The 27905-nt window shown below is 42.6% G+C and overlaps 2 protein-coding genes and 1 long non-coding RNA gene across 3 annotated transcripts in view; 1 reads left to right on the forward strand and 2 right to left on the reverse strand.

Annotated features, from left to right (window-relative positions):
• Window positions 1-767: 767 nt before the first annotated feature.
• DCAF7 (DDB1 and CUL4 associated factor 7) lies at window positions 768-4378 on the reverse strand. The gene is made up of 7 exons (XM_053452976.1): window positions 4120-4378; window positions 3348-3506; window positions 3024-3135; window positions 2751-2869; window positions 2382-2591; window positions 2136-2253; window positions 768-1656 (listed from the first exon to the last, which is right to left on the reverse strand). Exons 1-7 carry the CDS (start codon window positions 4255-4257, stop codon window positions 1484-1486), a joined length of 1029 nt encoding a protein of 342 aa, XP_053308951.1. The 5' UTR covers window positions 4258-4378; the 3' UTR covers window positions 768-1483.
• A 261-nt stretch (window positions 4379-4639) lies between these two features.
• Window positions 4640-27308, forward strand: LOC128471432 (uncharacterized). The gene is made up of 3 exons (XR_008346109.1): window positions 4640-4801; window positions 6037-6113; window positions 27256-27308. It is a non-coding gene; the product is annotated as an uncharacterized LOC128471432 (long non-coding RNA).
• KCNH6 (potassium voltage-gated channel subfamily H member 6) overlaps window positions 7248-27905 on the reverse strand; it is a 36862-nt gene continuing 16204 nt past the window's right edge. The window contains exons 3-14 of the mRNA XM_053453372.1: window positions 21947-22105; window positions 21255-21469; window positions 16823-17248; window positions 16226-16625; window positions 15550-15749; window positions 10040-10292; window positions 9454-9647; window positions 8967-9066; window positions 8505-8795; window positions 8040-8220; window positions 7735-7933; window positions 7248-7517 (exon numbers count right to left, since the gene is read on the reverse strand). Of these exons, the coding sequence (XP_053309347.1) occupies window positions 7248-7517; window positions 7735-7933; window positions 8040-8220; window positions 8505-8795; window positions 8967-9066; window positions 9454-9647; window positions 10040-10292; window positions 15550-15749; window positions 16226-16625; window positions 16823-17248; window positions 21255-21469; window positions 21947-22105 (2888 nt within the window). The remainder of the gene's footprint in view (window positions 7518-7734; window positions 7934-8039; window positions 8221-8504; window positions 8796-8966; window positions 9067-9453; window positions 9648-10039; window positions 10293-15549; window positions 15750-16225; window positions 16626-16822; window positions 17249-21254; window positions 21470-21946; window positions 22106-27905) is intronic.

The raw sequence follows: 27905 nt of genomic DNA on the forward strand, positions 1-27905 counted from the left end.
TCCTATATGAGAAGAATAAAGACGCGACGAGACGTCGGTCAGCGAAGAAGCCATCTAAGTATAAATTTGATTCGATGATAGTTTCGATCTGCGGCCGTTGCCAGCGTCTACACCCCTTGAATATGTCCCCTTTACCCAATCCTATTGGTCTGTAACCACGTTCCTCAAACTCACGCGATGATGTTAGGAGGCTCAGCAACCGGGACCTTTAAAAGGTGGAATGATGAGCTTCCCGCGGCACACGGTCACAGCAACGTCACCCTGGGTTACCACTTACCGAAGGTGGAAGTGAAGCTGCGCCTGTTGTGGCAATTAAGGACTAACCCACCACCGCTTGGCTGCCCGCCGTAATAATTAGCAATGGAGGAATGACTGAAGACCGGGGTTTGGACCCAAAGAATTAGAGGTTATATGAGATACTACCGCCTTCCAACCAACCTCTGCAATCACTTAATGGTAAACGCTTCCTATAATAACACAGCTGGCCCATTAACCCCTCTCCATACCAACCTTTAAATAGAAAGTCCTGTGGGAAAAGGGGATAACCCCCCCCAGCGCTGTATATAGTAATATAACCCTCAGCCTTGCATACAGTAATATAACACCCCCAGCACTGTATACAGTAATATAACCCCCCAGCACTGTATACAGTAATATAACTCCCCAGCACTGTATACGGTAATATAACCCCCCCCCCAGCACTGTATACAGTAATGCTGGTCGGAGACAAAAACCTGGTTTATATCAATAAGGCATGGAGGAATAAATGAGAGTACAAAAAATGGCAAGTTTATTGTAGTCCATTCACAAGGCTTTAAATCAACAAGTCCTGCAGCAAAAGATATGCCCCTTAACCCCTTCCCTGCCTGGCCTAACAAGATGCATTGTTTGAAAGTGTCCATGAACACGTCCAATTTATATGGTGAAAAGAAATTATATATATAACGAAGGGTATGGACTACAACGACATAATAAAGTCTACACTGTCAGGAATTTCAGAGCATTCCTTCTTAACAGGTGCTTGGAAACACAAACACAATATATAAGTGTATACATGGGGATTATAACAATACAAAGGGTTAAATCCCGCTAGCAGACCCCCCCTCCCCCAAAAATACCATTAAAACACACAAATAAGATACAAGACATCAAGCCGTTTATGTGAAGCGGAAGAAAAGAGTCCGTAAAAAGGGACGAAGTTTATTCCAGACCCGTTCGGTTCCTCTCCCCCATAACTGACCTAATAAGCATCACCGGCTATCTATGTGTCCGGAACGGAGCGGCTCCTCCTGCCGGGGCCTCTGCGCTACAATTTCAGATTGAAAAAGGGCCCGGAATCCATAACATTTTCTTTTTTTACATTTTTTTTAAAGAGATTCCGGAGCCTAGGAGTTAAAAAAACAGAGGACCTCTGACCGTATAAAACTCGGAGACGGGCGGAGCGGGTAGGGTTTGGGACAGAAGAGACGGGAATAAATAATTATCAGACTCTGAGGATCTCGAGGCAGTTGTTGTAGCAGATGGCGATCCAGTCTGGCTGAGTGCTAGCCCACTGCACGTTATTGATTTCTCCCTCCGCCGTGTATGCCAGGATGGGGTCCTCGATCGCGCGTGGCATCTGCTGGATATCCCATATTAGGGCCTGGTGGTCATCGGCTGAAAGGGAAGACAAAATACAATGTAACCTCAAACACTTTGCAGATCCCTCACCCGTCCAACCAGACTGGAATATCAATATATCCACAAGGCAGGGACCTCCTTTCCTAATGTATTCACGGCACTCAGATCAAGATGTCTGTAGCCTACTGGACTTATTCTAGCTTCTCTTTTATATTGTGAACTGTAAAGCATTAAATACGACTGCTAGTGCTAAATAAAGACACACACGTGTCACGCAGGTCTATAATGCTATGTTTGATCACAAAGTGTAGAAGCAGGCGCCGCAGAGTGCAACAAGCTCAAGGTGGGTACACCTTGGAAAGCAGATGATCACCGAGACGACTGTCTGCTAAAGGCGGGGAAGAAGGGTTTAATCCGGTGGGAGAAACTGGATCCCCCGGGTCTCTCCAACGGCCAAGGGTTTTGTGTTTTTTTGTAAGCTCACGGCACCACGGCAGCTCTGGGAAGGTACTCACCGGCGGTACAGATGTGGCAGGATGAGTGCGGGGCCCAGGCAATACCGTTGACGCAGGCACGGTGGTTGTTAAGCCTGGCCACTGGCGTGCAGGGCACACGGACATCCAGGATAACCACCTGATTCAGACAAGAAAGATAAATCAGACCCTGTAACCAGATCTCCAGTGCGGAAGAGTCCTGTGTCAGAGACAATGGGCTGACGGCACCAAAACGCTACACCCACGGGGGCTGCTGACCAAACTCACCTCCATGCCATCCATAGCCATGGTGGCCAGATAGTTGGGATCCTGCTTGTTCCAGCACAGTCGGAGCAGCGGGTGGTGTTGGGGGTCTTCGTATATGATGGTGCTGTGTTCCAGGTGGCGCAGGTCAAACATGCGCACAGAGCCGTCGGCTCCCACGGAAGCAAACATGTCACGCCCGCCGCCAGCACGGCTGAAGGCGATGTCATACACCTGCCACACAGAGGTATCCAAGAGTTAACCTTAGTTGGCAGCACACGCACTTACCTCAACACCGACACGTCCGCCGCAGGCGTGTGACATTCTATTCGCAATAAACATGTGTCTAAGAACCAGTCTTTGAGAATTGAATTAGATCAGGGGATCTCTCACCTCCTTGTCGTGGGCGATAAGCTGTGTTTTCACGTGTCCGGACACGAGGTTGACCCTGCCAAGGACCTGCCCAGTCTCTAGACCCCAGATGGTGCAGGTGGTGTCAATACTGGAAGTTCCTGAGAATCATAATCGGAGCGTGTGTTACACACTAAACCTTCCCCCACACCCGGGGAGCACAAGCACAGCAGGCTTCCAATAGTTTACTCCAAAAGAATATTTAAGCAACCACTCGGATTTTAAGGGCGAGTTTTCCCCTCCAGGCAGCCTCACCCAGTAGATTAGGGTCCACTTCATTCCAATCAAAGGAGGTGAGAGGGGCACAAAAGTCTGAATTTTTGTTGTTGTTCAACAGACATTCCAGGCGGGTCTCTGTTTCCCCAACCTATACAGAAAATAGACAAAAAAGTGATAAAATAATAATAAAAGACATCTCAGAATCCTCAGCACTCAGGTCAAGAACCAATCAGCACACATAGAATCTGCCAGAAGATTGTCCCCTTTCGGCCCGTCTATTCGCCCGTTTCTCGTGCTGCGAAGACTCAAACCTTCATCAGTCTGAGCGGAAAGTCTCCGCGGTATCAGGCAGGCGCTTACCCTCCAGACGCGCAGGTAGTCGCCGCTGGTGGCCAGGAGGTCAGGGTAGACGCCCTTGGTGTCGGGAATCCACATGAGCTTGGTGGTAGGATACGGATGGTCGAAGGTGTTCCTGCAGATGAACTCGGAGCTCTCTTCATCGAGGCCGACCAGCTGCACCTGGAGACACAGCCAGATCCGAGACAGGTTAACGGACAGCCGCCGACACCTCGGCTCGAGACAGCAGCACCAGGAACGCGCGCTCTACTCACAGTGACTCCCTCTCTCGCAGAAGGGTTTATTCACTTCATATACGTGGATGTGTGTGTGTGCGCCCCCTTGGCTCTCTCATAGAGCTGCCTGCGCGCCCCCTTGCCTCTCGCGTAGAGCTGCCCGCGCGCCCCCTTGCCTCTCGCGTAGAGCTGCCCGCGCGCCCCCTTGCCTCTCGCGTAGAGCTGCCTGCGCGCCCCCTTGCCTCTCGCGTAGAGCTGCCTGCGCGCCCCCTTGCCTCTCGCGTAGAGCTGCCTGCGCGCCCCCTTGCCTCTCGCGTAGAGCTGCCTGCGCGCCCCCTTGCCTCTCGCGTAGAGCTGCCTGCGCGCCCCCTTGCCTCTCGCGTAGAGCTGCCTGCGCGCCCCCTTGCCTCTCGCGTAGAGCTGCCTGCGCGCCCCCTTGCCTCTCGCGTAGAGCTGCCTGCGCGCCCCCTTGCCTCTCTCGTAGAGCTGCCTGCGCGCCTCCTTGCCTCTCTCGTAGAGCTGGGTGCACTCGTCTCTCTAATAGAGCTGGGTGCACTTACCTTATTGTTATATTCCTCCACAAAGCTGCCAAGGGCCAGACGGAACCTCTTGTCCGGCCTCACACTCCAGTTCATGGCATACACGGTCCATGGCGCCTCGTACTTGTAGATTTCCTTCCGTTTCCCGTGCAGGGACATAGCGGATAAGCAGCAGGTTCCGTTAACGGGGCACAATCACTGCGGCCGCTCGTTAAACCCTTCACGCATGCGCGGCTCAACTCAAAGGGTAATGGAAACAGCCAATTGGGAGAAGAATGTAGGAAACCCAATCTAGGGGTTGGAAAAGAAACCCCCCCCACACAGCCAAGAGAGAACTCGGCGTTGATTGGCTAACCATGCTGATCCTTTTCTCAGTAGTGATTGGACACAGTTAACAAGGCGCTCGGGTGACGTTTTGGCTGTTGCTGCGTCTCAAACCTCACTTTCGTGCCGGGATGTTTTTGCGCTCGATCTGGTTAATAGGTGGGAGAAATGGGCGTGTAACCGAAAGGAGGCTTGGAACACAAATCGCGCGCTTGCGTGTGACGTGTTCGAGGTGCTCTTCGGGTTCGGGCGCCATGGAAATTAGAGGCATTTGGCGGAGGTTGCCCCACGTTCACGTGCCCATGAATTGCCCTTAATACAAAGAAACCCCTAACTGTAAAGTGCCGTGTAGACTGTTGGCTCCTTATCACTAATAATGGTAACAAATTATTGTATCTGGGGTAAAGCTGGCCAGTAAAAATTAGCCAATAGTAATATTTTAGAAGCCATGCTGCAGCTGGTGTTTTTTTTCTTTAAAAAATGGCAGCCCTAATCAGGTTGTGTTCGGTGTTGTGTCAATGAGTTATAGTCCCAAAGTGTCTCTGTTTTGGAGGCCAGTCCCTCTCTGGGCCCCAAATCTCCATGTCCCTCTTTTCTCCCCTGAGTATGAGGGCATCACAGGGTTCTACAGGCCTAAATGCCCCAATAATAAAAACTCTATAAATAATAAATTAAACGCCTCATTTAGCTAACGATAGGTCCCAAATGTACATAAAAAGTCTTGGGAAAGCCCAGCCCACAGCCACACCTAACCACGCCCCTAAGGCAAAAGTGCCCCTTTTTGGTCATTAAAATTGTTGCAATTTCTATACACTGGAATTTTAAAGCTCAGGGATTTTAATAATTCTCCGAACTGATAAAGAAAACAATAGAGAGAGCAGCTGGCAAAATGAAAGTTTATTTAAGTTTTTATATCATTCTCTAAAACTCCATAATAAAAACGTTCACAGTTTTTCCTAATGAGCGTTCAGGTCATATGTCGGCCGACAGTTTGTCCATCCTATGGAGACTCCGTAACCAACCTCTTAGCCGAGGGCCGCTGTGGCTACGAGCCTATATTAACCAGAACACTCCTGATGTCAGCCAATGTAGGGATATATAAAACATCAAAGGTTAATTATAGAGTAATGTTTCCAGTTAATTTCATGTGTCGGTAGTCGTGGAAACCATTTATTCTTCCTGGCATACTCTACACGGCTTTACTACTTTAAACAGAGTTGGTAGGCGTGGGGCTCTAACTGGCCAATAAATAGATTTATTTCTATTTATTCATGATTTTCTTTGACCGCAATTTAATGTATTAATTAAAGGTTTGTTTTTTAACCTTTAATTACCCCCCCAATATAATAAATGCAACAGGAAGAAAAAAAAACCCCAATAATATACCATAAATACATTTTGTGGCCATAGCAGCAGAAAAAGCTTCTTAAAATCCTTTGTACCGTTGCTTTAATATGTTTAAAACTATTGAGGAATAAATAATTGCACTGTTTTAATCATTTTTGCTTAATATGTCTTAATTTCTATTTTGTTTACTAGTTTTCCTAGAACCCCCTCTGTTCCAATATAAAATGCATTATATGTTAACAAGCTGTTTTTTTTTTTTCTGTTTAGAAATGTCACCCTCGTATATACCTTCCGTGGATCACCGTCCTTTGGTATTTGCAGAACATTTGATGACAACAGCAGAGGTAACGCGAAAACAAAATGATCCGTACTGTTATAAAACTGATATATTTTTTCTATTTTTTTCTTTTAATATATTTCTATATATTTATACATTTAACAATTAATTTTGTGCCAATTAACTTCTGGGTCAGGCAATATATTATAAAAAAAATCTCTGAATAAAGCAGTTATAGTTTTTTTTTCTTTTTAACCATTTTCTTTTATTTTTTGGGGGGCTCGGTATGCAAACATCCTCTAGCGTTTATAAATCTCCTCGCGCCTGGCACCTCTTTATGGCGTTACACGTGGCTGGGAAGTGGTATCATAAACACGTTACTAAGCAGGTGATTTGCATATTTTGCGCCGGGGTAAAAATGCAACATGGAGAGAGAAGAGAGGTGAAATTTTGGATTAAACATTTTCTTTCTCCTTCCGCTAATACAATAAAAATATTTTTATTCGGCTATTAATATTATTATTTTACTTGTTCTATAAACATTTTGTTATTCTTCTTTTCTTTTTTAACATTTTGAGTATAGGGGGTGAGCTTTACTCGCTTTCAAAACACTCTTATAGAGTTTAATTTTCAATAAGCTGGTTCCCCGTGGTGTCCACCTGAAGCAGCACAGTTTATATTGGAAGCTTATTGCACACGGTAATTTTGCGTGCCACAACGGAAGCTCAGATAACGTAGGTGTCCTGAAACCTGCAGTCTTTTACGGTCTCTGGATTATTTCTATGAATCCGGTTTCCGCAACCAATTTCTCATCATGGACCTCCTCAGAAAAGAGAACCCAGAGACTTCTCTTGAGGTCTTAGAGTGTCAGCTGCGTCCCAGTGCAAGAAAAGTGAAAATGAGTCTGTTCCTGTAGAGGAAGAACCTACTAGGGCAGGTAATATATTGGAGTGAAGAAGACAAACCTTCCAGAGGGCAAACCTTGTTTTTTTTTTCGAGAGGTACTCAAGAAGTTGTGCCCTTTTCGAAGATGAAGAGCTATGCTTCATCATCTCCCTTCTCCTCGCAGAAGAACCACAACCCACAAGTAATCTATTCTATGCATAGACAGTAGGAAGGAGTGTATCATGCTCAGACTCCCTTCCTCCCATTCCAAAGCTGGGACCAAAAGAGTTCCTTCATCTGCCTCTTCATGGTGACCCTAACTTCCCGGTAGACCTGGGTCTGAAAGGTGTCTTTGAAATTCCTGGTCCGGAGGAGAAGGGCACTCTAGGTGCTCTGGAAGGGATGGGAATCGGAAGCCTCCAAGGATTGTATTGGAGTGGGTGTCAGAAGGTGGGCCGTTGTGGACCAGCGGAAGTCTGGGGGCTATGTTGCGGCTCATTGGCTCCTGAGGGACAACATTGAGGTTTAAAACACTGGATTTAAGGTTCAGAGGCTCTAAGTCATTGTAATCGGTCAGTCCAGGGCTCTGAAAGACAGAAAAATCAGTATCAGAAACTCATGAAGATGATCATCTTGCATACTTACTTGGGGATATTTTAGCTTTCATGGAGCAGGTTCCAGAATATGATGATATTAATATATATTATATTATGATATTAATTTATTATTATTCAGCGTTATTGCACGCTTATCAGCTTACAGAAATCAGCCACCCAAGAATTACAAACAATGTGTCTACTGACCTGAAGAAGAGATTCAGGGGAGTCCGTGGGTAAGGATGGGTTACTCTGTATGGGCTCCAGGCTCTTTGAAGCCGTGTGGTAAAGCCCCAAGGTGTGCGAGCTGGGTGAAATGGGGCTGTATGCGGGAGGTATCTGAGAAAGCTGCCTTTGCAACAGCTGTAAGATTATGTTGATGTCAGAGGACATTCTGGTCTCCAGTCTGCAAAGAAACCAGACATTTTTCTAAGTTTCATTCGTCTTGTATTTTTTATCTCCAAAATTCTCTGGGGACCTTTAAAATGTCAAGGACAACCCATTTTACTCACCTGTCTAGCTGATTTTGGAGGAGTTCCAGACGCGATTCCACCTCTCCTGGTCGGTCGTCGGGGCTGAGAGGGGGATCCATAGAGTTGTGCACCAATGAAATGTGCCGCGATGGTTCAGGACACACAGACGCACGATGTTCATCCCAAAAGCTGAACAAGTTGGGAACTTCGAGGGGTGATGCTGATGGAAAATAAAATGGGCAGTAGGACAATGGAGAAAAGCTTCCCCCAATAAAATCAACCCTAGTATAAGAAGCCTTTTAACCATTTAGCTGTGGAACCAAAGGCAAGGCTTTCTTAAACTCAATGTTATGGCTATAAGTAGACGATGAATATCGCATTATGTAATGGGGAGAAAAGCAAAGTTTTAAGAGGCAAGAATTAAAAACGATTTACTTTAAAAGCAGATGTTCTGTCTAAATTCTTTGGAACCTAAATGTCTTTCCATGGCCGTGCAGCACCCACCTGAAAACGTCTCCACGGTCTCCAGCACCTTCCTGCCACCTTCCCTGCTGCTGATGTTGGCTGTGACCAAGTTCACCACGGCAGGGATGAATTCCTGCTTGTCTGCAGGTGGCATTCTGTCGGCTCGTGCCGAATTGAGAGGCTTGGTCTCGTCATCGCTTGTCTGGGAGCAGGGAGTGGTGCTGCTGCCCATCTCGTCCCACTGTTCGTGACTTAGGGGATGCTGGAGGCTGGTGAGATCCGAAAACAAATGATGCTGCTCGGTATCTGAATTGCCATCATCCAGACCATCTGGGAAGAAAGTATAGAGTGGAGAACAAGAATAAATAAAATAGATACATTAAAGGAAATGTAATTTTCAGTTTTAAGCTTATCATGCATTCTAACTATGCATGTGCATTTGTATTGGGTTCTTAAGCTAAGTATGGCATGACGTGGGTCCTTGGCACAATTGATACTTGCCATGTTTCCTGCGGCGCCGGTTTGGTTGCTTGCATCTCCTGGTCTTACGGTAGCTACCGTTGTAATCTTCACTTGAGGGGGATCGGGGGATACTGTCTGCCTGGTATGGGGAAAGAAAAGAAACAATCCATTTCTGACGGCGTTTTGCCACACAGCTTATTATTTTTTTCTCTTTCTTTTTTTTTCAATGTCTACATTAGTTCCTCCACAAACTTAAAATGTAGAGTTTGTTTCTCGACAACTCTATACGTTCCAAGACTCTCAAAGAACCAAGAAAAAACTCAGCATCTCACACGGCTCCCCAAAGGACAGGCTTTTAGCTGTGTATAACGTTTGTTGAAGCAAAGCTTCTATAACATCTTGGGTTCTAGAGAGGATTGGACGGTTTTCCTTCATGGAGCTTTAGACCTTTATATGTTCAACACTACAACTTTTTATCCGTCCAGATGCTAATTCTCTTCAACTCTCCTCTGTGTAACCTACTCACATCTCTAAGGTTAAAGGTGATCTCCAGGTTGCTCCAGAAGGAGTCTGAGAAGGTTGGATACATGTCCAGGACCTCAAGAAGGTCCTCTCTCTGGATTTTGTGCAGATCACAGTATGTTAACGCCCTCACATCTGCATTCGATTTCCCGGGACGAGCATATAGACTGATTGGCTCTCCAAAAATATCATTCTTTCCTGGGAAAAGATAAGCCAGTGTTAAAGACCTTACTCTACATACTCATTTTGAAGTTTGGGTATCTGAGATATGGAGAAAATGTGGGAACGGCCAACCATGTATATTAACCAAAGAGACCTGTAGGGTACCAAATGGGGCAACCGACCATATGTGTTATTGGAAGCAGACCTGTAGGACACCAAGCCTTGGAGCTGGCAAATGTTTTTGTTGATCTAGAGGGCAGTCACATTTCAGGATGTATAATGTGAGGGGGCAAAGTTATATTTTGGCTAGGAGAAGAAGAGCGAGACAAACAGCTCAACTTTCTGGTTTTCTCCATTTCTCCATTAGTACACTTCAGAGTCACACATGGTCATAAGTAGAGAAACATGGTAACCATTCTCCTTATTACCCAGAATGGCTACCACAATGTCGTCCCTGAGGATCTCTATAGAACCGCGAGAGATGAAGTAGAGGGTGGTCAGCACGTCTCCGTAGTGAACCAACGTGTCCCCTGGAGGGGCGTGGGTGGTCTTGAATTTCATCGCTAGAGCCCGCAAGCAGCCTTTGGTGGCACCACGGAAGGCTTTACAGTTTTGAAGCAGCGTGCGGTTGAGGTGGAGGCAGATGTCCGCTTGGAGGCACTCTGGAAAGCCTTTCAACACCTGGATAAAAAAAAAGGCATGGCGTGGGGGAGGAATAAAATCAAGGAAAGGAATACAGAGAAAGAAGGAGCAAGTGGGTTTAGGATGGAGGGTGATGGAAGGAAAGAGAAGAAAACATATATATCAGAAAAGAAGTCCTTCTTGCATGACCTCAAAGTGTTGACTACATCGAATACAATCGCTGCCACCCTTTTTTTCTATATAATATTGTGTGATCAAGAATCAGTGTGTGGTTGGACACATATTAATAGGATAGGAAGGACAGAATGTACCTGCTATGAGCTAACGTGCTGGTGTTTATTGTAACATATTATCCTGCTATCCCATTGAGTGTCTGAGACAGATCTAGGCTTGTATTTTGGCCATTTTTATTAAGTGTTAAAAAACAGAATCAAGACATTTTTTATTTCTTGTATAAATCTTTGTTTTTTTTTTTTGAGTTCTCACCCAGGAAAGATGAATTTAGAGAAATACTTTGGTTTAAAGAAAGTAGAAGTGAAGATACGGTGTTCTATCACATCGCTTCTTCTCAGGCCAGTTCTATTTTGCACTTAACAAAACTCTCATGTTTCCATCATGCTCTTAGTTGAAAGCTAAGCTCTCTTGTCAGAGGGATTTTATAGTTAAGTGTGAATGCCCCAGGAATTTTGGGGGAAAACTGCTAAAAACATTAGGGTTTTTTTAAAAAAAATTTAATGTAATACGTGTAATAATCTAACCTGTAAAGTTCTCAATCTGCCCCAAAATGTTGAGTGTTATATGAAATAAAACTCCAAGCAACATTGTAAGAAACACACAATATTCTCCTATAAGAATGATATGACAGCCATGCATGGGTTGGCGATGTGGATTGGCTAGGGCGTCTGCTTGCCATGGCACCCCTAGGATATAGCGTGAACTGGATGAAGGGTCCAAGGATGCCCCAGCAAATTCCAGTTGCCATTCGGTCCACCCAGTAGAGCTATAAGCACCTTGGCGGAGAACGATCGCCTCCAAACCCAATTAACATCCCTCCCAGTGCTCTAGAGTTGCTCTGAGCTCTAGTAACATGCTCATTAACAAGAACATATGATTTTATTTGGGGGAAAAATCTCTCAAAATCATGTTCGTTATTGTGCGTCTTTTGTCTTCTAAGTTTTAGCATTATTGTTCTATAGAATCCAGAAGTTGTTATAAATCATACTGGCTTAAACATTCACATGTACACACATATACACGGATACACTGAGTCTCACAGGGAGAAAAGCCCCCAAAAATAGCAAATTATTATTTTTATTATTATGCACACAGACATGTATTTTACATACATATTCCTTCCCAGTCCTTTATTGTGTATGTCATAGAAAATAGTGTAGAAAAATCACAAACTACGCTTTATACTTACAGGTGCCGTTCCACATAAATAAAATATTTAAGAAGCTTTTTTTTCAGTTTTTATGGGTAACCAATCAGTGACTGTTTTTCTGTTATGTGACAATTAAGTGTTTCCTCCCAAAAATGTGATCAACGCAAACTTGAAATGCTTAAAGAATTACTATGGGGAAAGGTTTGTCTGGAATGTTGTATTTAATTAGAAAAGTAGGTGGAACAGCACCTTGAAATTATGGTACGGCCAAACAATTTCTTAACATTTCAGCAATGTAAAAACAAATATTATATTCAATGAGTTTAATCTAGAAACACGGATGTAATACCCAACTCCAAAAAGCTTTGGGGGTTATGTATAAAAAAATGGCTCTGGTACAAGGGTGGAAAAGTGATTTTATCGCTATAGCAACCAATGGAATGTTGCTGCTGATACAGTTCTAATATCTAGTAATTAATGTAGCTTTAAATTGGCGGGTCCAATGTATAGGTTAAAAGGAACACCCAACGGACTGAGATATCTGCTGGGTTATCTCATGATGTCTCATGGAGCCATCATTCCTATCTCCGGACGTCTGATTGACTTGTCCAAGCGACTACACTTTGTCCCCCTGGCCAGATGTTTAGGGGTCACATGGGGAATCTTTCCTGCTTATACACCAGTTTTTGTAGACCACCCACTATTCAGTTCTCATTCCAACTTCTTCATTATATGTCTCTATGTTAATTTGTAAGCATGTTTGGGCCATCAGACCTGATGTGCTAGTGTGAGTCTACCCGCCGGGTCACGTGGAGCAGGGTGGAAGGCCTGTGCCCTTGCCTGGCAGATGATCTTGGCTTGAGATCCAGCAGCTGGTTGCATATTAGCCTTTTAAAGGGAAGAGAAACCATAAGGGGTGCACGTAATCCCACAGAAAGTACAATATTCAACACCTTCCCACCACAATGGAGCACCACGGAACCTGCGTAGATTCAAATGAACATATGAAGACAAAATCACATGAAAAATGGAATTTATTCACGTCCGCACACGATTAACACTTCCTCTACCGTAACACACACACAGCTTTAATACACAATTGTAACAGTGATAGACAAGACGAAAATAGACATTTTTTCCCCCACCAAGACAAGGTTCATGCAACACAGAAGATACACACAGATTCGGTTTATGGAGCCACGCAAACCCCTTACACATATTTTATGGGTTCTGAAATGTTCTTACACAGACAGGGAATTGATTCCGGGCACACAAGACATGATTCCTTCAAATAAAAGCAGAATTTTTAGAAAAAAGCAGCCCATGATTTTGAATTAAATGATATATCATGATTCTGACCCGAATTCCAGTTCTGAGATGCTATTCATACAGACGGGACAGACACAGATCTTCTACAAGCAATAGACTAATTCTACGACACTCACACAAGACTCTATCACACAGCCTGTATTCCTACAATACCTCGACGTTCGTGAGATATATGTATGTGGGCATTTCTTAATGTCCTCAGGCAGATTTAGGATTCCATATATCTGATGATGTCACTAGACGTGCAATTTATTCCGCTAATATTTATAATGAGGCAGTGGCAGTGATGAGATCATTTGCATGCAATTGATGATGTAATATGTGATATTGTGTGTTAAGACATTAGTATGCCATTGATGATGTCATATGTAATTTCATGTATGATGTCACCAGCAAACCTCGGGGTTCAAATAATTTAACCTGAATTAATGCATTTGAGAACGTAGCTTTAGCTTTAATGATTTAATTATGTAACTTGCTGGTAACACAGACAGCGTTCCCGCGAGTAGACTCTGACTTATTGATACAGTGTATATCTAAATAATATTGTTTCTATTACCAATACATTATTTATTCATAAACACAATCCTAGTTTCTAAAACCAATCATTCTTCCCAAAGACTGACAGGGATACATACTAAATAATTATGATCCGTAGAATGTGGGATTTGCAAAAGTTACTGCTACACAATTGTGTAGAAACCCCAAAAAACCTTAAAAAACATGTACACACAATTACACACACTAACTACTTGGAGACACAGAATTCCCACTCACACATAAAATTGGGAAATTCTCACCCAATTCCAGTCTAGAATGCAGGATTTTACACTGGTTACCGACTAGTTGACTCCTTTTGATTATGTCATACAAATAGTGACTTCTATGCTATAATACGCACACACACAAACACCATTCCAAGATATATTAATGATTACAATGACCCCCGACGCATTGTGAATGAGACACGGGGCAGGTGAGCTCCAATGAGCAGGGCTCTTCTTATATTCAGTTAAGCTAATAATATATAGTTTTGCCATCCTTGCTTCCCGTATATGACAGAGCTGTGAGAAATAGTGTGGATTTTAAATACATTTTTAAAATAATGTAAGCTGATTACATGTTGTAATGTTATATATTAAAATTCAGTGATAAAATGTCTTTATAATATACATTATATAACAAGGTAGTATATAATAACTTGCTGATATGGTCTGCAGTTTGCTGTTGGTATGAAACATTCATGCTCCTTGCTCTGTAGACCAGATGTTTCATTATTAAGAGGGCTAAGTGGGCCAGTGGGGAATGGCGTTAATCGCTAAATGAGTAGTTTGGGGGTGATCGGCCCATTATGTGCATTTTTTAACAGCTCAGAACAAGATCAATATTCTACAGGGCCCTTCATAAAAGCCTAGATATCCTGATCCCAACACTACCACGGTCTATAAAGTACCGTAATTGGGGGTTTTCTTTTTTTATTTATGTGTGTTTTGTAATAACAATGAGCTTCTGTGGTGCCAGTGACTTTTGGTTGAGTCAACAAGCTGTTTACTTTGATTTTATTAGACAATGAATGATTAGGATGTGTGCAGGTAGCAATTGTTTTTTTTCCTTTTTGCTCTGGGAGTTGAATTCCTTGCGTATTAATTTGGATTGTAATAAGTGAAGTGATCTTTGCTTTATAAAACTCTGACGAGTCATTTCTATGTAGTGGCTTTTTGCGTGTATTTAGATTTAGTTACCTTGACTCAATCTACTAACCAAACATAAGTCATTTTTATCATCCTGTGATAAACAAGACTATCTCAGAAGGATCCAGTGATTTATGGGAAAAGGGACTTCATTTGCATATGCTGGACTTTATTAGCATCGCCATAAAGAATCCGCTCAGTGTGGTGTTTGAGTTTGTAATGTAGCCGCCATCTCACATGACTGCCTACCACATCCTTCACTGCATCACTGTCGACGACACTGCATTTGAAACTAAGAAAATATATCTTCCGGTCTTCCTCCTTTAAACTTACTGAGATATTCTAAATGCAAACAACCCCCATCAAAAATCCAACAAAAGGCAGCAAATGCTGATTTATCTCTAAAATATGGTTAATTATCAGTAAAAGTTGGAAAGGGAAACTGTAAGCACATTAATTAATAAATACTGCCAGTGACGTACCCCCGCTTAGGTCGACTAAGCCTCTTGGGTAATCAAGCACACCAGTGTCATGTTGCCCAATAGGCTGGCTACAAGTGAGATCTTTAATCTCCCAACCCGCCTATTTATGCCATGGAGGCTGTGCCGGCTCAGCACACCCTGCATAGACTTCAATAAAAGGTCTTTACAACACGGCACTTGGGGAAATGCCGTCAAATCCTGGAGCTTCATTCCTTAAAGGCACGCATCACCTTTTATTGTATTTGGGACGCTGACTGACGGCTGTCATAGGTTGGCCCCGTGTTTCATTGTAATTGTAATTCATTTAGTACTTCAATTTTTGTTTCATTTATAATATTTGCTTATGGCCGATTATTTTTTTGTTGTTTTGCTATAATGTAACCATTTACCAACTGGCAGGTGGCACTTACCGCGTTCATGTCAATGCCATTGGTGTATGACCAGGCGTGCTGGAAGTATTCTTCAAGACGTTGTCTCAGAGGGTTCGGAATCTGGTGAAAGCGAATGAACTCCTTGACCCGTAACATCTGGGTATGGTAACGTGCCGTGCCCGAGTACAGTCGCTGGATGATAGCGGAGACATTCCCGAAGATGCTGGCGTACATGAGAGCTGAGAGTGGGAATGAAGGAGACCAATAAATGTAAAAAATAATAGCAACACCAAGAAATTGCAATTTGTGGGCATATGGTGGATTCCCGACACCATCTACAGATGACTGCCCCTCCAAGTAACATAATTAGAGATAGATATGAATGTCACAAATCATAGGAAACAGAAAAAGAAGTAGGAAAGATTACTGTTGACCTGATACGTCGGAATGTAACCAGCCCCCTTAGACAATGTAGTACGGAAAGCATCCATTTACGTTAAAACTTTCGGATAACACAGTTGGGGCACTTAAATACGGTTCTTTCCCCTTGACTGGAAAATCCTCATGAATTCAATTCTAACCGGCAGCTATATGTATGTTCTCTCGTTCTTGGGAATGTTTGGGCAGCTGTAGGCTTTGGTATACCGGTCAGTTGCGGAACAAGGCCGGAACCTAGTTTATCTTTGCGTTGAGTAGTCAATTCCAAAATACTCACATCCAATCAGCATGACGCAGATGGAGAAGATCTTCTCCGAGTTGGTGTTGGGTGAGACATTCCCAAACCCCACGCTGGTCAGACTGCTGAAGGTGAAGTAGAGTGCAGTCACGTACTTGTCTTTGATGGAAGGTCCAGAAGCCTGGTCGGTGTCGTTATAACTCTTTCCGATCTGATTGGCCAGATTGTCCAGCCAGCCGATCTTGTGTTCCATGTATGGACGCTCAACGTTGCCAATGGCGTACCAGATACAGGCCAGCCAATGAGCGATGAGAGCAAAGGTGCACATGAGGAGGAATAACACAGCCGCCCCGTACTCAGAATACCGGTCTAGCTTCCTTGCCACACGAACCAAGCGCAGCAACCGCGCCGTCTTGAGGAGCCCAATCAACGTGGTGGTCTGCAAGGTAGAACATGTTAGCTCCCCTCTGTTACATGTTTTTGTAACGTTATATCTATATCGATGTCTGACAGCATTATTGGCGACTTTATTTTAATGGAAAACTGTACTTTGGGGTGAAAACCAAAAAAATTTCTAAAGCACAAAATAAAACATTAGTGCTGCGGGATGGAAGACAATTAGCCAAGGTATCTTACCTCATCTGATCCTGTCCTGTAGACAAGTAAGTCAAAGGGGATAGCCGCCACTATATCTATAAGGAACCAGCCTTTGAAGTAGTGGATGGCGATCTTGGCTGGGTGGCTGACCACCTCATCGTTCATGTTGACGTAGGTGGTACGGAAGTTAATAATAATGTCTACGATGAACATGATATCCACAATCAGGTCCACGATGTTGAGCGGGTTGCAAGAGTAGCCGCACGCCCAGTTTCTCTCCTCCTCCTGATCGTTCAGAAGGAAGGCGGCAGAGTAGGGGGTGAAAATCGCGGTGTAGATGACAAGCAGCAGGATCAGCCAGTCCCACACCGCTTTGAAAGGGCTGTAATGGAGGATGGTCCATCGGTGAATCCGCGGGGCCTGCAGTTTGTACTCTGGCAAAACGTCTGCCCCCAGGGAAAGAACCTACGGATGGTAAAAGGGAATTGAAAAAGACTGTGAGTGACACCCGACAGCTCCCATCCTTGGAATCATATTTGCAATCTTCTTCTGGTGTAAAGTCCACTGATGAGACCTCATCTACCAGATCTCATCTCTAACATCTTCAGAACAATTCCTAGCAGGCTCCTCTCTCCTTTAACATCCCCTGTCTGCTTCTCCACTTTCCATACCTCTGTTCCCTCTTAATTGCTTCCCTTTATAGCTATAGTTTCCCCTTTCTTCTTCTATGACCTATAAAACATAGTAGAGTCTCTCATTACAGATCTTTAAGGAATTATATTTATGCTGGATGGCCCTAAGGGGCCACATAAAGTCTGATGGTTGATTTTGGGTGTAAACTCCTTAATTTTCCTTTTAAATACTTCATGAATGCTTTTGAAGGACCAAAAAAGAAACAATCACATTTCCATTTCTTGGTATAGACTTTTGGAGAGGCCATTCCTAAAAGGGGCATTTTTGTGGGGGCAAAGACTGCCATCTGTCGCCTCCTGTGACACTGCGGCAGGGAGATGTTAATTCCAAAGGACACGGTGCACAAGTCGGCAAAGGGCAGTGGAAAGGCAAGCGCATGCTAATTAAACCCAATCAATGAGGGCCGCCAGTGGGTAGTACGAGATAGACCAGCCAGGCAGAAGAGCCAAGCCTGAAGCCACCATTTAACCCTATTCAACCTTGGCAATGGCAAGGCACCATAAGGAGTTAAACATCCTTTAATGAGCGGTGTCGTTAGGAACCCAATAAAATGTTTTATCGTATATTACTGCATCATGTATGGTAACATGTAAGCTCCATTCCAATTTCCAACATTCTATAATGATATTATTATATTGCTCAACTGTTCTGGTTCAAGGCGTTAATGTAGATCCCTTAAAGTACCAAATAAAACTCATTGAAAGTATTTTTTAAAAAAAATCACAAAAAATTTGCATCTGGGTAATTTAGGATAATATCGTCTTTGTGTCTCTTCTTCATCCAACGAGTCTCCCTAACCACACAGCATTTCGTCTCTGGCTGGAACGATTAGCTGGATTTTTACCATGTTTGGACTGAAATTCATTAGAGAAACATATTTGTTTTATTGTTTTTTTTTTCCTACCGCACCATAAATCTTTTTGCAGTTGTTGCTTACTATTCATAAACAAGCTTTCCCGAGATGTTTTAAAGGGAAAAAACTAATTTGATTTGATCAAATTTTTACTAAAGTTTAGTTATTTATATATAATATTATATATTTAAACAGACGTTTCTCATTCTTGAGGAATTCTACCAATGTAGATGTTCAAGTCTCCTCGTGTGGATGCAGGTAGAAGAATCAGTGATTTCTTTATCCCAATCGATGACTTAATCGAACCACGTCCCTAAATAAGACAACTTTAACTATACAGGACATTAAGGCTCCAATGTTGGTCTTCTCCTAAAAATGTACTGCTCACAATTCTTATAACAGCAGAATCCCCCCCAAAAAGAACTCTCAGGTTCGATACAGTATCAGGACTTTGTACAGAATGATTCGTGTCGGTCTCCGTGTCACAGAAGTAAAATATTCTTGGAATACAGAGTTTAGACATGAATATAAAAAAGCCCCACAAGGTAAAACAGAACCCATAAGATTAATCACGGACGATCTGGTAGGACTGGTGGAATTTTCAGGTCCCCTATACCCTTTTATTTGGTCGCTAATTAAAAAAAAAGGAGATTTAAGGACAAGGTTAGCCCATCAGCACCTACCTCAGCAGCCTCAGCTATGGTAGGTCTTCAGCTTACACAGCTATAGATGAGAGGCTCGGAGGACGAAGAAGATGGGTGATCACACCGGGGAAGCGACAATAATTTATATAGTTTTATAACATGTCCCTAAGCAGAGCTCATGTGGGAACCCCTCCTACCAGCTCGATCGAGCTCTGCTGTCAAATTCACCCAGGCATAAATTAAAAGGAGGAAAAAAAATAATCAGATGAGCCTCCAGAGTCCCAGCACAGTGACGAGGGACCACCGCCCAGCTTCATTGACCTTTGGGCAAATTACAATGTAGCAAGAGGTTGTCCACTCTGAGGACACCGAACCACTAGAGTAAGTTCTGGGATGTGGTGGACCATCAGGGGTGGACAGGATCTTTGTGTGACAAACAAAGAGACTACTAACGACTCTAAATAGTTTATATATGTAGCAGTTACACTATTACCCCATCACAGCCTCAATTAACCCTCTATCCTTGCCATACCTACCGGTTTCAGCTGCTTCTTCATGCTCATGCTGCCCGTGCTTGGTGAAACTCAGAGTCACACTCACAGCTCTGCCTTACGTGACGCATTCCTCCTAACAGTTTGACTTCGCGCTGCAATTCCAACCCTCTGTCCTCTCTGCTGCAATTAACTCTGCTGTACCTATATTCACACAAACCTTTCTTTCGTGAAGGGTGTAATAGCTGGCATACTTTCCCTATCCCAAACTACATCCGATAACCAGGGGACGGCTGACAAGAGGGGTCGGCGTCCGTTTATTCCGTGTGACGTTCTTAATTAAAGATTTTGGGCCACTGCCTGAAGCCTTTTCATGTGTGTTAATTGCAGTTCCAGTTATTACCACTAGGGTGCTTAGAGTAACAATGCTTCTGGATGCATTTGCACAGCAACTGGATCCTTTTTGTCCTCTTTTAAGAGCTTTCAATGCTGTCCTTTTGGTGAGTGTTTGCTCGACAGGGTTGGATAGAGACCACTGAGGCTGGTCTTGCCTCCTGAGTGATGCCAGCCCTGTACTTGTTGCACTCATTGAGTAAGAGAAGAACATTTCCTCAAGTGACTCAAAATACGAGATGAAATCACTATTGATTTTTCTCTAATCCATTAAACTGGTTAACTACATATTGTGTAAATTGAAGCAATTGTATAAACAGCTATATTTAAAATAAAAGACATATATATGTAAATTTTATACATAACGGCCACCTTGCCATCGTAAAATTGCTTCCGAGCGATCTGACATGAGGGGGTCCCCAAGAGGAGCACTAATGATGATATGAGTAGAAATGACCCCACGAGTGATTTAATTGCTGACTCTACTTAACGATGACCATTGTGGCAGGACGAATACATGGAGTGTAGTTCAGGAAATAATCACCAGAGGGAGCTATTGTAATTTAAAATTACAGGCGGCTAGTATGAAGGTATAGGGAGAACCCTAATTTAGTATTAAAACAAAAGCAATCCTTATAAAAAAAAAAAAAATTGGGGGGGGTGCTATGAGGAAACAAAAAAATCATGCATTTTTTTAAAAATAAAATTGGGTCACCCTGAAAATAATTATAACATATTCAAGGACTAAGGAATTTACCGTCTTAATGTTATTTTTGTCTCTATGCCTAAAGTACGAAAGGTAATTCTAAATGTTGGTCTTCAAGTTCCCACAACATTAGGTTTTCAGGATCTCCTCGGATGAGAGAGGGAGGGTCATGTTACACGTCCTCTTCTCCCTACCTGTGCTAATGGGCGAGCCATCTGTGAATATATGACAGAAACCCAGTGCTGCTGGAGAAACTGGGGATCTGAGCTGAGTTTGATCCAGAGAAATCCCACCAAACAGAAGACCTAGAGGATCAACCCAATCCTCTGGCTGTAACACTCAGGACCCACAAATTGATTTCTCTTTCACGTGAAGTTAGTTGATCGCTACGCTGCATGTATCGGGAATCAATACTTTTTGGTGTCTGTCACCCCCACCGTGTCATTCGCTTTCTCAGCTCACTTCTGGGCAAAGAACCTTCATCGGGACACCCAAGATATTCACTTTATCTGGCAGGACAGGGGCGTAGGCTATGGAGTTTTCAAAAACTTTCAAAGATTCATCAGGGATGATTAATACTAAAAGTGAATGATTATACTGATCGATTAGGTTTATTATTAATGCATTTTTCACCAACGGTGTCTCCAGCAGTGGATGTGTCTACAGATGCAGCAGGTGAGGACATGCTTACCTGAGTCACCTTCTCTGTGACATTCTGCGTCCTCTCGAAAGCGTTGCTCGGGGCCACAATTTCGATCTCGGTGGTGGAGGCAGAACGATGTTTCTCTAAGTTAAACTCCACAAAATTCAATGTGAATTGTGGGATCTGGCTAATGGTCCGGTACTTCATGAGGTCAGACTCCGAGGTAGAGTTTAAGAAACCCGGCTTCATTTTTGACCTCTCCGCTGGAAAAAGCGAGTGAAAATGATGATGAACGTTTCACCAGAAGCCAATAAACATAAAGAACACAATGAATGATACCTCCCTCTCAACCATGTCATGGATCTTGATCAATGGATAACCACGCATAGACTACACAACTCAACGAGAAACTCAAATGTTCAATCACAAGAAGATCATGTTAGGTTCCATTGGGTCGCTCGGGTTAGCTCTATAACAGATGGCTTGGACTTTAATGAATAAACCTGGTGGGGGTGTGATGGCTGCTTTACAATGAGTTTTAGATATTTAGATTTTCTCCAAATCTATGCACGGAAATGGCCATTGAACAAAAATTGTTCCTTAAACCATAAACAGCACCATGGATCCCCATGACAGATGAGCCTCCATAGTTTGGGCTTCCATAGTTCCAATTGGTATTTCTTACATATTAAATATTAAATAGTACAATTCCTAGAATCCAGATAGATGACAAGACTCACCCGAATTGAAGGCAGCCCGTGTCAGCCTCTGATGAAGCGTCCTATTGGCTTTTCTGGCCAAAAGTAACGCAAGGTCCTCAAAATTCAAGATGAACATGATGACTTCTCCTTCTTCGTTCTTCACTGGGACCACGTCAATGAGACAACGCATGCAGGTGCCTGAAGAAGGCAAAAAAGGTTAATGATAGGTTTGAGCTGGACCATCACGTGTCGCACCTAATAGAACTGCATTGCTATGTATAAATAAGCAATGACTTTTGAAACTTGATCCTCTTGAGCTGGATTTGAATTTTTTTTTTCTATCTTTTTGAAATCGTATGTGACACAAAGTCTCATGTCTAATCTAATAACGCATGAAAGCACCTGTCACCAGACAGCAGATTCCTTCACCTTCTCGCCATCCAGGTTGATAATATTTTCAAATCCAAAAATAGCGAAGTTACCCAGCCACGTCTGTGTGTCTGATATCCCTGTAATTTGACGATTCCCTTCGCCGAACATTCCAATTTATACTCTTTGCGCGGAACTATTCATTCCAATGTAGAGTTATTGAATGTAATGTAACAATATCGTTTGCACTCTAAGATGTGAAACAGGCTGAAAAATCAGATGCAATTCTTTTAATCAACATCTCATGGATACTAATCACGAATACGACCATCTAAAGGGATATTAAAGCAATATACATCCCGATTTCATTTCTTTGGAACCATATACCTCCACGTTATTTTTTCAGATACAAGACAGATACATTTAAAAGAAACATTAGATGCTTATTTTTCTCCAGTTGTCTCGTGGGTTATTTCCCATGATGTCACATTTTCACAATTCAAATAGAAGGACTCATTTTCCAGTCTACTGTGGGGGTGGAGCCTAAGTGTTGAGTCACAGCATGATGTAATAAGACACCTTAGAACCAGTTTTCACTGTTGCTGGTTCTGCAGTGTTTCTCTCTAACATCTAAAATGTCTCCTTCATTCTCTTTGCTTATTAATAGCAGCGCTTACCCCTAGATAGCACATCCCTGACTGACACAATGAGTTCAACTCACCCTAAGTTCTCATTACTGATATTCGCCATGTATCCATTTGGTTGCGCGTTAACGCCTGGTCTCCTGTTTCATACGAGAAGCCATGTCTTGCCCATTGTGGTAATAACATATCACACTTGCTTAGCATGCATGTTTTATGGATACTGTAGAAGTGTTTGTATGTGGAGTGTGTCATATGATAAAGCCAACCTTTTGAAATCCAAGATATTTTAAAAATTAGCCTTCAAATTGCCATATCTGGTACACAATTAACCCATCGTATGATACATAAGACATTCTTATTAACAATCCCAACATACACATACAAACAGAAGAAGAGACTAACAAGATCTGTTGTGATTTTACACACAGTCAGGGGACCCAGCTCCGCCGTGAAAGTATCCACGCGAGTACCTTCCCTGCTCTCTCTATACCCGCTTACGAGTAGAAAGCTGCATTAATCAAGCTAATAAGAAACCTGGAGACAGCTCCCCGGGGACAGGTCTCCGCCGCCGCCTGTGCGCTGAAGACATGGCTTCACAGCTGCCTTTCCTGACTCTTTTATCTGATAAACTCAGCAGACACAAAGGAATCCTACTTACTATTAACGCGCAAAGCCTCCTAAATATTGTTTGGGTGGGCTAAATTAGAATCTGAACGAAGGAGCCCTGCAGCCCTCAGCCCGGATCGGACCATTTATAGTGAAGAGTCGCCATTTTAGATGTTCGATAAATAAAAAGGAGGTAACGCAACTCAAAAAGCGGCTACTACCAAAAATTCAAGTTGCCATTGAGTTGAGTAGCGTCGAGGGGAACATTGCAAGTGACTGTTGAGTTGGTATCAACTACTGTAGAATTCAACTTGACTGCAGTCGAGTTGAATAATGAGCTGGCTTGATTGTGGGGTCCATTTATTCTGCACTCAGGCTGAGTGGCCCTTTTGAGATTAATTGACTTCTACGGTGTTTGTCGAGCTGAAGCCCTTTTTTGAATGGACCTTCTGATGTTTCATCATCATCATCGTTTATAATATTTATCCAACTCAACTAGAACCCTTGTGCCTATGCGTGTTGGACACAGATCCAATAAACTAATTCGATTTTTTTAAAGCCAAGTGGTCCCGACTCCTAGCATGCTCATGCAGTCTGGTGGTCCAAATCAGGTGGAATATCAGATAGTTCCTGCCTCTCCCAAGGGCAAGGAAACTACAAGATGATTTGATTAGCGCATTGTTGGAAAACAACCCAAAGTTAATTAGTTTTCCGCCTGCTAAGTGCGTAGAGGATATGCGTTATACATTTACGGTGAATCTCAAATTGTTTGATATATGGAACCCGCACGGAATCAGACATTCAAGTGCGCCGACCATCTGCATAGAGCAGGAGGGCACATGTAACATTATAACGTGTGTCAGGGTAACATCATGAAGCGCAACTGTTACCGAAAACTATTTGGCAGACAGCCTATAGTTTTTGTCACCTCTAATCACATTGCGGTTGGGAGTAGATGTCACACATCATCTCCTGAACAACCATCCTTCCTCCTGAGTCCTGCTCCAGTTATGAAGGAATCTTACACGATCGTTACTTGCTATCAGTCAAGATCTAATCAGGATAGTCCTTCATCGCAAACCACATCCATTGAAGACACTTTGGAGTATCCGCCATTTTCCCCCCAGCATGTTTTCAACTCAGAGAGGGTACTTTGTCCCTGGTTTTTGTTTATCCCTGAAAAACACTTTTTAGCCTTAAATAAAATGTATTGTTCAAAATGATCTTTTCTTATCAGAAACCCCCATCAGATAATACGTATAATAAGTATAGACATGCATAAACATGCCAACTGTTATTTGGGCAGAATATGACCCATATAATGTTACATCCACGGATCTCCATTCTGCCCTTAACAGACCAAGAAAGAAATGTCGGCAACTAAATAACGTCTTTGGATAATTGCTTAAAAATTTCCCTGGTGGGCTTAGAAACGAGGGAAAATCACAAAATATCCGGATTTTTTTTTTTAAATGCAGCATTAGGATGCTGATAGAAAGAAAGAAAGAAAGAAAGCTAATAGCGGTGAGTGCCGTGCAGCAGATGGCAATGTCATGTATGGTCTGGACACGGCATATAACCATCATGCAATGTCACGAATTGGGGGATTTTATAGACGCTGTCTGCATGCTGGGCTCCCAACGTGTGATTCCACAAGTAGTCTATGGATGAGTGCCCGGAATGCCCATCAGTGGGCGTGAAATATATTATTAAAAAATAAAACATACGGAATTTTTTGTGATATCAAAAACGAGTTTATTTTCAGTAATTTAAGTGATACTTAAAAAGAAATAATAATAATAACAAATAAGAAGAAGAAGAATAAATAAAAAGAAAATAGTAATAATAATGAATAATAATAAGAATAAATAAAAAGAAAACAGTAATAATAAATAATAATAACAAAAAAATAATAATAATAATACGTAATAATAATATGTTTTTAAAAGTGCCGATATTATCACTAAAACAGCTCTGCGTGCGTCAGTACCTGTGGACTGAGGATACTGACGCGTGTGATGGGTGATTAAAAAAATATATACGTTCCCGGCTTCCTGATTTAAAAGGGTCACGCTAACGCCACAGCGGGAGACCACGGCGGAGCTAAGACCCTCTTCCCGGCCGATCTGCTGCAGATGAATTATACGTTGGCAGGGTCTCTGAAAACTCTCTACCTCTTCATCTGATTAATTTTTCATATTAAACCAAAACAGATGGGACTGAGATTAAAAGGAAGGTAGGATTTAACTGCCGCGCGGCCGCCCGTCGGAGCTCTGCAGAGGGTGGGTCGGACCTGGTCTTTGACACTATTAACTCTTTCAACGAAGAGGGGCAACCAAAGCCTCCCATCCGCCTTCTTCAGCATAGAAGACCGTAGTCTCTAGATATGAGAAGCTGCTTGAAACACAGTAACACTCCGGGGTACATATCTCCCTTTCTTACCGACACGCAGCGAGCGAGGGGGAGGGAATTCTCCGGCAGCCTGACTCCCATTATTCGCAGCATAATTTGCACTAAACCAAACTGCTTAACCCCATAATAACAGTATTTGTTAAGCAGGTGGATGAGACCATCAAGAAGTGGTTGCATCCGCAAACCGTTTTTCACCAAAGGGTTAATGCGGAGCAAGTCTAAAGATCCTTATTAATTTAGTGATGTCCGGAGGCTTAATATCCCATAATGAGTTCCCAGGAGTGAGCCGTATAGTCACTGAGCTCAACGGGATATTGCAACAGTACTGTGAGCGAAGCCACCTCTATGTTACTCACTGTACCCCGCATCCTACTTCCTCCCCGATACGCCATTATACCCTTATCACCCCCATCCTACTTCACACCCCATACACCATCATCCCCGCATTCTACTTCCTTAATCCAATCTTTTATGTGATTTAGCTACAACTCCCAGCATCCTCATTCATACTATCCCCCCCCATACCTTTCCCTGACAAAAAAGACTGGAATCCGCTATATTCCTACTGCCCCCCCCATCCAGCGCATGCATTTTTCATTTTTCCATTTGCAGGCTGTCCGCCCTCGTTCTAAATCTGAAGTTTCTTTTCTGGAGGCAAAAGCCAACATTAATGGCTTAAAAAGAAAGAGAATAAAAAATGGTTAATGTCTGTCGCCATTTAACCCTCCGATGCCTTGATCGAAAAGCACTATTATCAAAAAAAAGAAAAAAGAGATTTTATCTGCCGCTTTTCCCATTTCAGCCTGGAAACAATAACGTTTTACTAAGTTATCGTGACATCTCTAGATAATGGCAGCAGTTATATATGTTTTTAAGGCGTTATGACCTGCCGAGAACGATCATTTTCAGGTATTCATCCAAAAGCCTAGAAAAACGTTTCATTTATTTATTTATTATTATTTTATTGTATTTATTCTTTATTTATTTTTTATTATTTTATTTTATTTGTTCTTTATTTATTTTTATTATTTTATTTTATTTATTCTTTTTTTATTTATTTTTTATTTTTTCAGGAATAAATTCTTTCCACCGGCTTCAAAAATCTAAAGTTTCTTTTAACACAGGATTTCCCTTCTTTAAAAAGTACTAATTATCCCCCCCCGGCATGTGCGCTTCTCTTGGCCCAGAATATTTAAGTCTTTTTTCACGGCTTGTACAATTATGTTACTAATAATAGGTCTTTTAATCAAACACCCTGGTTTTCTCCTTGATTTTACACAGCAATTTTCCTAGGTTTTTTTTTATTATTTTTTGCAGATTCTACAAACTCTAGTACATGGACCTGGCAGAATCTAACTATATTTTTAATGGCGAGTGTTAAAATTTACCACGTTTTTTGTGTCTATATTTTTTTTTACCCCAATTAGTGGGAATAACTGATATATACTAATTCATGGATAAATTGTTTGGGGTAAAATGTATCCTTTTTTTTAATATTTCTTATTTTTTTGCAAATTCTCTTGAGAAAACACCCAGTAAAAAGTTTTGTGCAAATTATAAGTGAATGAATTTTAAAGTCGATCCCAAATTCTTTATTTTAGCAACGTTTATGAATTAGAAACGGACCTTCGTTAGACCCCCGTCGCCTCGACTCAGAAGATGGGAGGTATGTAAATGCGCCAGTTGGGTGGATCAGAGATCTCCCTTATAACTGCCCCGTTGAGCATCAATACACAGGGGGGTGGGGCTGATCGCCTAAGCGAGTTTTGCAATGTGGGAATGCCGCCTTCCTGGACCTGCTGTCCTAACCTATCAATGCTCATGTCATCCTTCATGGTTTGTTATGTTGAGTCGGTCGCCGACCATGCAGGAGCCAACAGCGTCCGGATCCTACACGCTCGGCTTCTTTTAATGGGAGTAAAGGTCCCTTAATCATATTGCTCTAATAGTAAAAAAAAACAGGTCCA

Source organism: Spea bombifrons, chromosome 13 (genome assembly GCF_027358695.1).
Source record: "Spea bombifrons isolate aSpeBom1 chromosome 13, aSpeBom1.2.pri, whole genome shotgun sequence".
NCBI classification, from domain to species: domain Eukaryota; kingdom Metazoa; phylum Chordata; class Amphibia; order Anura; family Pelobatidae; genus Spea; species Spea bombifrons.

Coding starts and splice junctions, on each gene's coding strand:
- DCAF7 (XM_053452976.1), bottom strand. CDS start 4,257: ATGTCCCTGCACGGGAAACGGAAGGAAATCTACAAGTACGAGGCGCCA. Junction 3,507..4,119: donor TGGAGGAATATAACAATAAG/GTAAGTGCACCC, acceptor CTGTGTCTCCAG/GTGCAGCTGGTCGGCCTCGA. Junction 2,254..2,381: donor TGGCTATGGATGGCATGGAG/GTGAGTTTGGTC, acceptor TGTCTGAATCAG/GTGGTTATCCTGGATGTCCG.